Here is a 15,386-nt window from a genome sequence, read left to right on the forward strand (position 1 = left end):
GGGGGGAAGAAAGCAAAGCTCAGGGGGTCAGCCCCGTGGCCGAGTGTTTAAAGTTCTGTGCACTCTGCCTCTGCAGCCTGGGTTCACGGGCTCAGATCCTGGGTGTGGATCTACTCCACTCGTCAGCCATGCTGTGGAGGCAGCCCACAGACAAAGTAAAGGAAGACTGGCACAGATGTTAGCCTAGGGCTAAGCTTCCTCAAGAAAAAAAAAAAAAAAGGATTGGCAACAGCTGTTAGCTCAGGGCGAGTCTTCCTCACACACACGAAAAAGCAAACCTCAGGCAGCTTCCCCTTGCAAGAGTAAACTGGATATATAGAGAGAGACAGAAAGAGACTGCATGTGTTGGGGGAAGCAGTGAGGTGGGTGGAGTGGGGGATGGTTGATCACATAAATTTAATAGCTAAGGAAGTCAAAAGGCCAAACCTTCATTATATGCACCAAGCAGCCATTACAACAAGATGTGTGTATGAGTGAACTAACTAGGAGCAAAGCTACTCACTATTGTGGCTTTGAATAAATGTCTCAGCCTTTCTAGACCTCATTGTACTTGGTTTAAAAAGAGTGGGGGGGAGTAGGTTAGGTCTGCTTTTTTTTTTTTTGAGGAAGATTAGCCCTGAGCTAACTACTGCCAGTCCTCCTCTTTTTTGCTGAGGAAGCCTGGCTTTCAGCTAACATCCATGCCCATCTTCCTCTACTTTATATGTGGGACGCCTACCACAGCATGGCGTGCCTAAGTGGTGCCATGTTCGCACCCGGGATCTGAACTGGCGAACCCCAGGCTGAGAAGGGGAATATGCGAACTTAACCACTGTCCCACCAGCCCAGCCCTGGTTAGGTCTTTTTTAAAATCCTACGGTTAGAAGTGATCACAATAGTAAACCCAGTGAGGGGCCCACGAACTAGCTACTGGGAGAGGACTGCGTTCATTCCTACTGAATAGAGCATCAACTGCATCCCCAATCATCTGAATCACCATTTAGAAATAAAATTTGCTCAACCTATCAGTCTATTTTACTTGTCTAAGTCCACATGACCTAATGCTTTGAATATTCAGCATTTGTCCAAAACAGTCCTATCACTTTTGGGGTTAAAGCGGTGACAGTGGTTCTAGGGAGCTATTTGCCAAGTGATGCCCGTGCCAGCCGGAGCTGGCAGTCCAGGGAGGGGAGGCAGGGCCCAGGCAAGGAGGTGAGGAGCTGGGGAGGCAGAATGGTGAGGGCTTCAAATTGGCTAATGAAGTTGGAGGTAAGACCTTGGAAAAGACAGCTTAAAATTTAGTGTAGGTTTGGCAGTTTCTCAAACAAGTTAAACACCAAATTACTAAATGACCCAGCAATCCCACTCCCAGATATATACCCAAAAGATTTAAAAATAAGTGTTGAAACAAAACCTTGTCCATGAATGTTCAGAACAACACAACAGCCAACAGGTGGAAACAATACATACAAATGCCCATTGACAGATAAAGGGATAAACAAAATGTGGAACAGCCACACAATGGAATATTATTCAGCCATAAAAAGGAATGAAGGCCGACACACTACAATGTGGATGAACCTTGAAAACGTTATGCTAAGTGAAAAAAACCAGACACAAAAGATCATATATTATGATCCCATTTATATGAAAAGTTCAGAATAGGCAAATAATCCATAGAGACAGAAAGCAGATTAGTGGTTTTCAGGGGCTGTGGAGAAGGAAGAAAGATAAGTGACTGCTTAATGGGTACAGTTTCCTTCTGGAGTGATGAAGATGTTCTGGAACTAGACAGTGGTGACGGCTGCACAAAATCGTGACTGTGCTAAATGGCATTGAACTGCATCCTTTATAATCATCAAAATGAGTATGCCCTCTCTTGCCACTTCTATTTAATATAGTGCTGAAAGTTCTAGCCAGAGTAATTAGGCAAGAAAAAGAATAAAAAGCATCAAAATTGAAAGGGAAGAAAGAAAATTGTCTCTGTTTGCACATGACATGATTTTATATATATAAAACCCTAAAGATTCCACCAAAAACCCATTAGAACGAGTAAACAAATTAAAGTTTTAGGATACAAAATCACATACAAAAATCAGCTGTGTTTCTATACACTAAAAATGAACTGCCTATAAGAGAAATCAAGAAATCAATCTCATTTACCACAGCATTAAAAACAAAAAAAATACCTAGGAACAAATTTAACCAAGGATGTTAAAGATGTGTAAACTGAAAACCGTAAGATACTGATGAAAAATATTGAAGACATAAATAAATGGATAGTCTATATTCTTGGATTTGAAGAATTAATATTGTCAAAACACCCATAGCGCCCAAAGAAATCTACAGATCTGCAGATTCAATGCAATCCCTAGAAAAATCCCAATGGCATTTTCCACAGAAAGAGAAAACCTTAACTTGAAATGAATTAAAGACTTGGAACCATAAAACTCCTCCAAGTAATCGAGAAAAAGCTCCTTGACATTGGTCTTGGCAATGATTTTTTTGGATATGACACTAAAAGCACAGATAACAAAAAGAAAAAAAAAACAAACAGTGGGACTATATCAAACTAAAAAGCTTCTGCACAGCAAGGAAATCATCAACAAAACGAAAAGGCAACCTACAGAATGGGAGAAAATATTTGCAAACCATTATCTGATAAGGAGTTAATATCCAAATATCTAAAGAAGACATACAACTCAGTAGCAAAAAAACATAATAACCTGATTAAAAACAGGCAAAGGATCTGAATAGACATTTTGAAGACATACAAATGGCCAACAGGTAGTTGTAAAGGTGGTCAACATCACTAACCATTTCAAAATGCAAATCAGAACCACAAGGAGATACCATCTCACACTCATTAGAATGGCATTATCAAAAAGATAGGAGATAACAAATGCTGGCGAGGATTTGGAGAAAAGGGAACCCTTGTGCGCTGTCGCTGAGAAAGTAAATTAGTGCAGCCACTATGAAAATAGGATAGAGGTTTCTCAAAATATTAAAAATAGAACTACCATATGATTCAGGAATCCCACTTGTGAGTATATATCCAAAGAGATGAAATCACCATCCTCAGAGATGGCTGCACTTCCATGTTCACTGCAGCATTATTCACAGTAGCCAAGATGTGGAAACAACCCAAGGGTTTGTCAACAGATGAATGGATTAAGAAAATGTGGTGTGCATATATACACACAGACATGCAATGAAACATTATTCAGCCGTAAAAAAGAAAATCCTGCCATTTGTGACAACTTGGACGAACCTGGAGGGCATTACGCTAAGTGAAATAAGTCAGACACAGACAGACAAATACTGTACGATCTCACTTATATGTAGAATCTAAAAACTAAAAAATAAAGTCAAACTCATAGAAACAGACAGTAGAATGGTGGTTGCCAGGGGCTGGGGGCTGGGGGAAATGGGTAGATGCTGGTCAAAGGGTACAAACTTTCAGTTTTAAGACGAGTATCTTCTGGAGCCAGCCCTGTAGCCTAGTGGTTGAGTTCGGCATGCTCTGCTTCGGCAGTCAGGGTTTGGTTCCAGAGTGTGGACCTATACCACTCATTGGCAGCCGTGCTGTGGTGGCAACCCACATATGAAATAGAGGAAGACTGGCACAGATGTTAGCTCAGGGACAGTCTTCCTCAAGCAAAAAGAGGAAGATTGGCGACAGATGTTAGCTCAGGGCCAATCTTCCTCAACAACAACAAAAAGATGAATAACTTCTAATGATCTATGTACAGCATAGCGACTATAGTTAATAATACTGTATTATATACCTGAAATTTACTAAGAGAGTAGATCTTAAGTGTTCTCACCACATGCACAAAAAGATAATTATGTGAGGTGATGGATGTGTTAATTAACTTATGGTATTAATCAATTTACAATGTATACATATATCAAATCATTACATTGTACATTTTAAATACATACAATTTTATTCATTAATTATACCTCAATAAAACTAAAAAAAAATCAAATACAACGGTCAAGTGGGAAGTTTTACACTATGTGTATTTACCATCTTTTTTTTTTTTAATTTAAAAAACAAACAAAAAGCCTGCTGCAGCCCAGGAAGTGAACTTGCCAGGCCCCTGACCAAGCTCGTCCTTTCCTCCGCCCGCCCCTTCGGCCAGTCCACGCTGCTGGTGCCCACGCTTTCCTGCCTCCGAGCAGAAAGGATAAACCTAATGAGCTCCAGTGTCAGCGCGATATAAATTACGGCAAGGGAAAGAAAGAAACAACTTGATGCATGGCTGAGGACCTAAAAGCGGAATGTCCACCATTGTTTGTGATTATGGATCACATCACGATCTAATAGCAATTTTTATTTAATCAATAATTTCCATGCTGAACAGACAGCCCTGTTACAGAGAATCGACAAGCGGGTACTGATAGCGACAAGCCTCGTTATTAATCTTTCCTCCGCCGGCTTATCAGCCCCACTACTGTAAAAGGCACCACCAAGATGGATTTAAGAAGCCACCTCACTCCTTTTCCCCCCTTTCCTTTTTCCCTCTCCTGTAACATATCACATAATGTAGACTCTACATTTATTTGAGTAACCTGGGGCTTGAGTGGCATAAAAAGGCAGTTCACATTAAGCAATTTCACAAATCAGTGGGACCTAGACCAATGCTCAGGGTTAGCCATTATAAGCTAATAAATCATACTTTTCTCTTTGAGTTGTCAATCGCCAAAAACCTTTGTATAAACGTTGGCATCTGCGATTCCGTAAGGGCTTTTCATCTTGAAATAAGATGCCCTAGACTGATAACAAGAATAATCCCCCCTTGATCAAGAAAAAAAAAAATCTGCATTTTAGCAATTAAAGCTGCTGCCAGAAGCCAAATGGCTCAGTACGGAGACTTCCGTGCAGTTTATCTCCTTTAAACATAAGGAGACTACAGTGAGGGCTGTGTTTCATTTGCAGTTCGACTGTTTTATCTTGTGCTGCAAACTGCGCCATCTCTCGCCAAGTGGCACAGGAGAGAACTTTCGCTACCTCCCAGAAGAGCCACTGGGAAGACCAGCTCTTTGTGAACCAGGCTCTCCGGCCTGTCCTGGAGAGAGCTCTCGGCTCTTTGGGACCCATAACGTGTGCTGAGACGCAAAGGAAGCACCCAGAAAAACACAACATCCATGAACGTAGAGTGGAGGGAGCAGCTGAGACAAGAATGGGGCAGCCAAGTAAAGAGGACCTCCCCACCTCGATCCTGCGAAGCTGACAGAAGACAGCTGGCGCAGTTTTGCCTTCTTGATTAGGAAGACATTTTCACAACTTGGGATTACGTCCTCATAACTACAAAATAAGGCAAGCCAAAAAACAAAGCAATGAAAAAAGAAAAGTGATAATCATCACAATAAAACCATCACTAACTGACTAACACTGTAGCAGGCATCTTCCATATGTCATCACAGCTCATTCTCCCAACAACTTTGATTACTCTACTTTAAAGAGAGAAAACAGAATCTCAGGGCCCTTAAGTAATGAGCCTGGGCCCCAGACACACGAGACAAAGGTTCCAAGGGCAAAACCACCCCCAGGTGCTCAGTCAGCAACCCAGAAACTTCTGACTGTTCTATGACCAACATCGACAACATCCACATTAGCTATAATGTCATTGTGAAACATCTGCAGACCATCCTCCAAGTTTTTAAAAATAATTTAAAATAATTTCCCCGGTGGAGTCTCACTTCCGGCCCTGCCCCATTCTACCCCTGCCCTCTTCAAGACATCACACGTATAGCTTCCGGGGCTTTGCAAAGCTCAGTCCCCATCTTTCTAAAGCTCATGCTGGCTCAAGCCATTCCTGTCATCAGGAACATCTGGTTCTCCTCTGCTGCCTGGAGTGGAAGTCAGACTCCTAGTCTAGCAGTCAGGCTGCCCCTGAAATGGTGCCACTCTGATCCTTAACCTGACCTCCCACTGCACTCTGCCCTCTGCCATCCAGAGACACTTTGGTTCTACCATCATTGCATTACTTACCACTCTTCAACCCAAAAGCATAGAATGAATCATTTTGTAATTGCATTTCTAACTCTAAGAAGTGTCAAACATTCCAGCCTTTTACTATTTTAGTCACTATCATCCATGAAATCCTCCTATATTTTCTGCATCCATTAAGTTCTTCCTGCTGTCTTTTCTGTCAACACCTCCCTGCAATGGCCTTTGCCTATTTAAATCCAGCTGCCTTTCAAGACCATGTTCAAATCCATCTCCACAAATCCTTTCTCTCATTCCTTCTGTACCTTCACCCTCCCTGTTGTCCCACTGTTCTGCCTGTGTATCTGTGGTTCTCTCAACAGCCTGCTCTTTATCTGTCTGAACAGCCTGCCACGTATGTCCCCCTTACTCAAAAGGATAGACATAAGAGACATATGAGTCTGGTCCCGTTCTTCCCTCCAGCCCCAACCCCAAGTCCATAGGTCTGATATGCATATGGCTTTTTCCTTCCAACGCTATGCCTGCAATTTGTGTATCGGCCACCAGGTGGTGATGATGTATTGTAGCAGGTAAGGTCAACGACCTACACAGGTGAGTGGGCACAACCCAACCAATGACATATGCTCTTTTTGTATTTTGATGAAAAGTCTCCTTAATCTCTCCATTCTTCAGCTAATTCTGTTTATTAGCACTACTTCTCCTGGATTCTATTCTTTCTTATACTTGAATAAAGCTTTGGAGTTCACAAAGCATTTCTGTTATATGACCTCATTCTATCCGTGCAAACAAAAGACAAATTAAAAACCCTGTGAGGAAAGCAGGATGGATATTATTATCTCCACCTTACAGATGAGAAACTGAGGACCGAAGTTGTAGGGTGACTTACTCAAAGTCAGAAACGGTGTTTGGCAGATGTAGGCGTAAAAGAGCAATCTTCCACACACCATCCACTGCTCTCTCCACACCCCCACTCACTGACTGATGCGAGTTTCACTGGTAACTGCGTGGAGCGGGCGGAGATGGCTTAAGGTTAAGGCCTTGGCCTATCCAGGCCTTTGAGGACATGCCACTTAGAGATCTCTTCTTTTGCCAACATAAATTGTTCTAGAAATAAAAAAAAAAATCCATCTATGGCAGTATTTAGCTAACCTCAGAAAAGCCTAAATGCCTCTGAATCTTCAAAAAGTCCTTGCATTAGAGAAGTGCTTTCTGTTCCTGGAGCTCTGTTTTATGTCAAAGCAGGATCCTGATCTCCAGCCCCGCCTGCTATGATCTCAGAAGCTGAAGTCTGAGTGACTTCCCTTGGTTTGCCAAAAAAACCAATGATGGAATTTCTCCACCAAGACAAAGAGCCTGGCTGGTTATGGGCCTTGCTGAGAACTACCAAGTGTGCTTAACCTTACTTAGCAACTGTGGTTTCAAAATTAAGTTCTGCCAATTAACACACAGACATGCACACACATGCATGCACACCACATATATAAGCCTTTTGCTAGAGACTATTTAATGAGGTCATCTTTTTTTTTTTTTTTTTTTTTTTGGCGAGGCAGATTAGCCCTGAGCTAACATCTGTGCCAATCTTCCTCTATTTCATACGTGGGACACCACCACAGCATGGCTTGATGATCAGTGTGCAGGTCCACACCTGGATCAGAACCCATGACCCTAGGCTGTGGAAGCGGAGCACGAGAACTTAAGCACTATGCCACCAGGCCAGCCCCTTTTCTTTTTAATCTGAACATTCTAAAGTATATTTAAGCAGGAGAAAATTTATCTTTAATCACAACTATGCATTTTTGTTTTTGTTTTTTCACCCCCACTGCAAGAGGAAAGATTTGGGGCAGAACTGGGGACAATTCTGTTCCCCAGGGGACATTTAGCAATGTCTGGAGAGACATTTCTGGTTGTCGCAACAGAGGAGAGGCACTCCTGGCATCTGGTGGGCGGAGGTCAGCAATGTCGCTAACAGTCCTACAATGAACAGGACGGCCCCCACCACAAAGAACCCTCTGCCCTGCCCAGATTGCAAGGCCTTGGGTTAGGGTAACCAGTAAGGAGAACTTTCAGAAGGACATCAGGACAACCGACACACAGCAGGACGAGGCTTTGAGTCTCAACACAGCACAAGCGAGTACGAGGGAGGATCTGGGGTCCAAGGAGTGGATGTAGGGTCGTCTCCAGTCCTCTCTTAGGGCTTCATGAATGGGGGTCTACTCTGCCTCTTCATGCAATTATTAATTTCCTGGTGACATGCCAACCCAAACGCTGCCAGAATTCCAACCCAAATCTGTTTTCTAAGTGACCTGCATGGACTCAGGAGCCAGTAAATCTCTTTATACTTTTCACTTTTATGAGGAGACTCACTGACATTTTATTGAGTATAATTTTCTAGCTAATTTCCCCAACCGTTTTATGAAGTAAATACTGTTGTTATTCTTTTTTCACAGAGAGGGACGGAATGTGACCTGTCCAGGGTGGGAAGCGGGCCTTGAACCCAGGTCTGTCAGCTTTGAAAGGCCCGTGGTACTGTCACAGGAGAACAGTGGCGAGCCAAAGCCTTCTTTCGGATTGGGCGCTGTTTCTTCTTATAAAACCATCATCCTCATCACCACCATCATTATCATCATGCTTCAAAAGTGGATCCCATGCTTTGCTTTGACCTTACCCGTATTTCCCAGAAGCCTTTCTGGGTACCCCGCATGCCATTCTCCCTCTTCTGAGCCCCTGGAATCTTAACTACCCAATTACGGCTTCATTATGTCTGCCTCATGTTGTTCACTATGCTTTCACGTTTCCTTGTCTCCCCCTCCCCACGAGAAGGACCCGTCCTGGAGGGTCAGGTCTAAGTCAAGCTAGCTATGTGCCACCACAGAGCTGGGGTGGCGGGCAGCACACGGGCTGTCCCCAGACCCTCGTCCACGAGGAGCTGTTGAGCGAATGGCTCATCTGCTAATGTCAGCTCATACTTTCCTGATGAACAAGAGGACACGTGGTGCCGGCAACATCTGTATAGGTGAGTATATTTCAACAGGAACCCAGCCCAGCCCAGAGTGACTATCATCCCTGCTTGTAGAGTCAGTCCATACAGAATATTCCAGGGAATCTCACCCAAACTATCACCCAAAAAGCTTTTGACAGGAAAATCCTCTCCAAATGGAGCAACGGTTACATGGGTAAAGATTTCGATGAAACATTTCAGGGTGTATACAATGGCCGAACAAATTTAAGAAAGTAACTAATACCGTACTCTGTACCAGTTATATCCTATTCAAAAGATTGATTTGTTATTCTTCATTCAAGGGTTAAGGTCCATTAGGAAAGAGGGAAATTTAGTAATTCAATAATTACTCAAGTAATCAATATACCACCTCCTAGAAAAATTAACCTGAATTATCTGGAGGGCATTTAATCTCAAGTTGGAAAAGACCCTGAGAAAGAGATGGCAAGTACCTGCCTCCTCTGGAACCCACTAGGGGGCAGCCATCCAGGCATGACTGCCCCCTACCCGAGTCCCCTCCCCAGTTGAAAGGGGGAAAGAGCTGAGCACAGCAGCCCAGGCGGCTGCCAGCAAAGACACTGGCACTTGAGACGAAACCTGTGGCCATCCCTATCCAAAGGCCTATCCAATTCAAATTCTTCCCTTGCTTTGACTAAAACCCACGTTCAAGGAGGCAGAAGGTCTTGGCCAAGTCCCGCCCATCAGTCCCACGCTGGGGAAGAACCGGGTCTCTGGCTTCGGTCAAGTGCGTGTCCCAGATCAGCAAGAATGAATGTGAAACAAGGTCGGAAGCTGACACCTAGAAGCCACAAAACCCACAAGCCCCCGTCACTTCCCCATCTCTACCCTGCAACAAACAAACACATAAAACAAAGAGAAACAAGTAACCTGGCGGAGCCCCCTGTCTGTTTCTCATTAGGCCTCCTGCACGTGATCTCTGTTTGGCCTTGCACGTTGGGGATGGCATTTATTTTCACAGCTGTTTCACAGTATGATAAGTGAGAAAATAACGTTCCAAAGGGTCAAACGGTTCCAGGGGGTCATCCCGAGGGTCAGGGCGGAGATGGGGCTGCCACTCAGAATTCCCCTGGCCCTGGGAGGCTGTCTCTGGTGGACCACACAGCCCTCCATGCCCCCCACTCAGTCTGATCTCCTGAGTGTCTTTATGGGAACAATTTCTGCAGGTGCAATTTCGTCAGTAACTTTAAAAAGAACGTGACCCCTGAGGCACAATTGTCGAAGGATGGCTTTGAAGTTGGTGGTTCTTAGTCTACATTTTACGTGCAATATTTCCAAATAAGTAGAGTAACTAAATTAACTAGCAACTCCACGTAGGGAAAATAAGATCAAAATCGGCACTCATTCATTTTAGGTTTTATATGCACACAAAACTAATTTCTGCCTCGTATCTGAGACCCCATCACATCTTAAACCCAATTTTCTCTTAGGTAAGGATACATAATGCAACTTTAGCAAAGGGATCAAAATGAGATGGAAAACATTTAAAATGCAAATTTAGGATCGTGGTATTAATATGAAAATAATGTCTGCACCACATCCTAACTCTTCCCCGTGTTTCTACGGGTGCATCAATTCTTCACAGATTAGATGTGCTTCCTTTATATCTTAATCTCCACGATATTAAAAAGAAAGCCTTACATTTTCATGCTGCCAATGTATAGAATTTGTTTTCAAATGGCAGCAAAGGTGATTATAACTGTATTCTTCTGATAAAGGAAGCTTCAGCATGCTTCTAGACATCAAAATTTGCAGCATATGAAAGCCATTTAAAATCCAAGTAGGTGGTTAATCACACTACAAAAAGGTGAATTTTTGACACCACGCTTAAATGGTACAAATGGAGGAGTACAGTGACTTCAATGCCACCCAGTTGAAGCTGGGTTAATATCAACCCAGCTCACGTTCTCTGCCGTTCAGCCCCACTGGCGGGGACCACTGCTCCCACAGTGTCACCGCCAAGGCCCTCCCCGCAGGACCATTCTGTTGGGGATGGGGAATAAAACTGTTAAGAAAATAATTCGACTTTTTAAAGACCTTTGGAAAGAATATTATATGTGTTATTTCTTAAACAGAAAGAGGACTGGATTGTTGACGCAGAGGGGAAGGAAGCGCAGGGATCCAGCAAACAGGTGCACATTAGGTATGGTGATTAGACTATTTTTCTTCTTTCAGATCCCAGTGGTGATGTTTTCAAGCTTAACTAGCCACGCAGCAGTGGAGACCCACATTGAGGGGCATATATACTGTCATCAGAAATGAAGTGCACAGGTTTCAGAGAACTTGACATTGACTTATTTTGCATGCTGTACATATTTCAGACGCCTCCAGCATCCAAGAGCCAAAGGAGGAACTGATTTCTAGAGCAAAATTAATACAAGAGGGAAATGGGTCTTAATACATTGGAAGCCTCTCTCATCTGTGTGAGAAGCCAGGCCAAAAGACAGAATCGGAGATGTTTTACGTCATAACAAAACCTAAACCAAAAAAACCCAAAGCAAAACAAAAAGAGAAACACTTTGAAAAGGAATATTGTACGGCTTTCAGAAATAAATTTCAGATGCTTTTCTTTTGTAATATAAAACGCACAACAGTAAAAAGGGGGTCTAATTAATTTAGAATTGAAGGGAAAATGTGGACATTTCAACTGATTTTGAGATGTTAGAATATGTGCTTTCAGAAGCCAAGAGAAGAGAAAGTGCTTGCATTTTGACGAATCAATAATAAATTCAGTCTTAATCAAACGTACTTGAATTTTTGTACTGTATATCCCTCTTATTCTCTTGTTCCCTTCTATTTTAATTGACACCAAGAAAGGGATAAAGTACAACAAAAACCTGGTTAACAAAAATATACATTTATCTTCTTAGCTTCTGGGCGTAGAAGTAAATTTATGATAAATTTAATACTAGCTTGAGAGTAACTAAGCCCAATTATAATTATCTTGCTGGGAAGAGAAATTAATTAAACATACCAGTGATAAAGACCCCACAGCAAACCTAGAATAAACACGCCATTGGAGAAGGACAGGAGCTTGAAATAAAGGAGAAGAGAAGGGAAAGGCAATATTTAGCCCATCTGTTCGGACAGTAATGGGACGAGGTAATCTTTTCAAGAGAACATGGAGTGCATTACGCTGGAAATGAGACTACCTGGCGGGCAAAGTCAGCTGAGGCCCTAATTCTCCTCTTCAACTTTGTGATTTGCTAATGTGAAACACATGTCTCCCTTTTGCACCAAGTTCAAATGACTCTGGAATTCCAACCGGGCAGCCCAGCGACTGAACCAGAACAAGGGGAGAACTTGTCAGGATTTAAGAGCTTTCAGCAAAGCCCTTCAATTGCAGCCAGCACCCTATTCCACGGAAGGATATCAATTATAGATAGTGACTTGCTTTAGCGGGCCGTCGGAACTGTCAGACACGAGATAGACAACCATGAAGAATCATGAATCTTTCTATTAACTGTAAGAGGGGGAAAAAGAATGGGTCATGGCTATAAATAAGGCAGAGCATCAGAATGGTTTAACACCTTGCCTCTTGGTTGTATGTAGCATGAAAATTCAACTAATTCACAAAATGTCCTCTCTCCAAGGAAAGTCGTAGGAAAGGAAAGAGTTAATGCTTCCCTCTGTTCCCAAAATAGTGGTTTTTGCAACTGGTATTTTTTCTACCTGCCAGCAAAGTAATTAGGTGGACTTGAAGTAGCTATTCTTTCAATCAACAAAAAAATAAAGGGCCTATTCCACACCAAGCCACGGCTAACGCCACCAGATACCGGCTTGACTATGAAGGTGCTTGTGTGTCCTGCAAAGTAAAATCAATTTAAACGCACAAATTTGGAATTTCCACACTTCAGACAATGAGTAAAAAGGTGGAGAACAAGTGATACAAACTAGCATCGTTATTTATGTTGTTGTATGTTATAATTTTTAATTCACTTAATTAAGTTTACCTACTCATATAATTTATCTCAGGCTAAAATTAATATCATAAAGGTAACATATTGGATTTTACTCTAATCCTGACATGAAGTTCTTCTAGCTGATTAGGAATTTTTAAAAATTCCGCTGTATATGTATGCACTCACATTTTTTAAAGATAGTTTTGGTAAAACAGACCACATGGTGGTCATTTAGAGGGTAGTTTAAGCAGACTTACCTTAAAATGACTCGGATCTCTCCATTAAATCATTATCACTACCTAAAACCTTCCACCACTGAGATTAAATACAAAACCAGCAATATTCACTGTCTTTCAAAAGCTTTCACATGAAGTAGGCAGGGAAAAGTTTAAATTACCACAACCCGAAAAACGTTATCTCCACCCTGGCCTCTAGTGAGCCACACACCTCATTCTCAATGTAGATTTAGGATAAGCTCCTATTTCATCCCTCACGTGACAACGGCCAGACCATACGCACAGCGCTCCTTGGAAACTGCAATGACTTATCCACAGAAAAGGCTCATGAGATGGCTTCATCTGTCAGAAGGGCCTTTTACGAAGCAAGCAGCACGGCCAACATCTCATTTATGATGGCAGCTCTTATACAAATAATTCTCCTCATTTATGTTGTTCGCTGATGAGATCACTAAGGTATTCCTGGCCTACCCTACTCTTTGGGAATATTTCCCTACATTAAAAGAAAAATTCCAAACTGGGTTTTCCCCCCTTAGTATTACAATGTCTGTGGTTTCCATTAAAACAGTCTGCAAGAATAAAGAACCATTAAGTCAGGCTTGGCTTAAAAATAACACTTGCATCAAATTAAAGAGAACGAATCAAATTAAGTTCATGGAAAAATCTGGAAATATACCTTAATTAAAAACATTTGACTTTCTATAGTTTTTTGCTGTGCTAAGAAATCTATAATTCTTTCTATACAATTACAAGAAGACACGACTAACAAAGAAATGGGGCGGGGTGAGATCCTGCTGATGTCATGTTAAATCCTCAAAACATTCTGTGTATAACAGATCTCAAAACCTGGCAAACCATATATTTAATACTGTAATGAAACTGCAACGTGTGGAGTATATTACATGGAATGGGCCAAGCTGCAAAAGACACACTTCAAAAGCTCGTGTAGCCTATGAAACATCTGGGATGTGTGAGGAATTTTATAATTTTAGTGTTTAAATGGAGGAGAGTTATCAAGAAATACGGATGACCTGAAAATAAACTTACTATAGAAGAAGAGAGAATGGAGTGTCTATGTGCATGGCATGTGTGTGCGTGTGCACATGCGTGTATGTTGGGAGGAGGGGAGAGAATTACAATAAACGCTGCTCTGTCAGATTTTCCATCATATTAAAAGTTAGGAATACAGCCATAGTTAGCAAACCATCCTTAATGCCTTAATGGACCCAAGTGCTTCTGCATAGAAGTGGGTGAGCCTACATCTTTTTATTCTCGATTATCTAAATGTCCCTCCATCTCAGTTGCTGCTGGTCCCATCTACCAGGGAGACTCCATTGGCCTGAGAGAAAGTTCCAAATAAAATGAAGCGCTGGCGAAGGAAATATGGCGAATCAGGTGTGTGTGTGGCTGGGGGCATGCATTGCATTATTCGAAATAATTCATAGGGGGGCGAGGGAAAGACGTCTGAACCTGGTATGGTAGGAGAAGGTGTGGTTCAGTTGCAGTTTTCAGAAATATACATTGCTAAATACACTTTAAAATACTTATCGCTTTTTCTATGAAACTATAGGCCCCACAAGGGTTGGCCTCCTGTCAGGAAACTGGTTTAGCCCAAGCACCTACGCATCTCACATAGAGTACTAACTGCCAGGTAAAATAACAAGAGATTCCTTAGACGGTGAAGGTTTGGGAGAAAAAGGTAGAATGGAAAAAAGGAAATCTCCCACCTCTACAATTTTTTCTGTTGTTACTGGGTCTTGGAAAGGAGAATCAAACTTGGTTAAAAGGTTAATAATAATTCATGTCTAGCTTACTATTACTCAATAACCATCAAAGTCGCTAACTCAAAATAGTGTTTTCTGGCTTACAGGATCAGAGTCATTACATTCTCTATTGAAGACTTTATTGAATTTTACACTAAGCTTTAGCTGACTGAACAGGTCAAGCACTGTGGCTCAGAGTTTTCTTTATTCTCAGAAAGTCATAAAGCTCCCTCCGGTCTGCAACGCTGCTAGCTCAGAAACTTGACTCAGCGCAGGGTCAGGGGAGCTGACCCCGCAGGAAAGGTCGCAGAGTCGTAAAGCCCAGCTCCCAGTCCCCTTCGCTTACGTGCACCAGCTGCTCCTGAGTGTCAAACTCGCGAGAGCAGCCTTCCCAGTGGCAGTTTGTCTCATAGATGACTTCAGGCTCCTGTTTGCTTTCATCTTTGTCCCCTTCCTCCTTCACCAGGGTTGTTCCTTCTGGCTGTTCCTGAAAGGCAAGGGGTGGCGGGAAGGGAGGAGAGAGGGAAACAA

At 42.4% G+C, this 15,386-nt stretch overlaps 1 protein-coding gene across 8 annotated transcripts in view; it reads right to left on the reverse strand.

Moving 5' to 3' along the window:
• GLI3 (GLI family zinc finger 3) overlaps window positions 1-15,386 on the reverse strand; it is a 263,246-nt gene that overhangs the window by 49,335 nt on the left and 198,525 nt on the right. For all 8 annotated transcript variants that reach the window (XM_070264361.1, XM_070264360.1, XM_070264358.1 and 5 more), the window contains one exon: window positions 15,202-15,342. In XM_070264361.1, the coding sequence (XP_070120462.1) occupies window positions 15,202-15,342 (141 nt within the window). The remainder of the gene's footprint in view (window positions 1-15,201; window positions 15,343-15,386) is intronic.

The sequence above is a fragment of the Equus caballus genome, chromosome 4 (assembly GCF_041296265.1).
Source record: "Equus caballus isolate H_3958 breed thoroughbred chromosome 4, TB-T2T, whole genome shotgun sequence".
Lineage (NCBI taxonomy): Eukaryota > Metazoa > Chordata > Mammalia > Perissodactyla > Equidae > Equus > Equus caballus.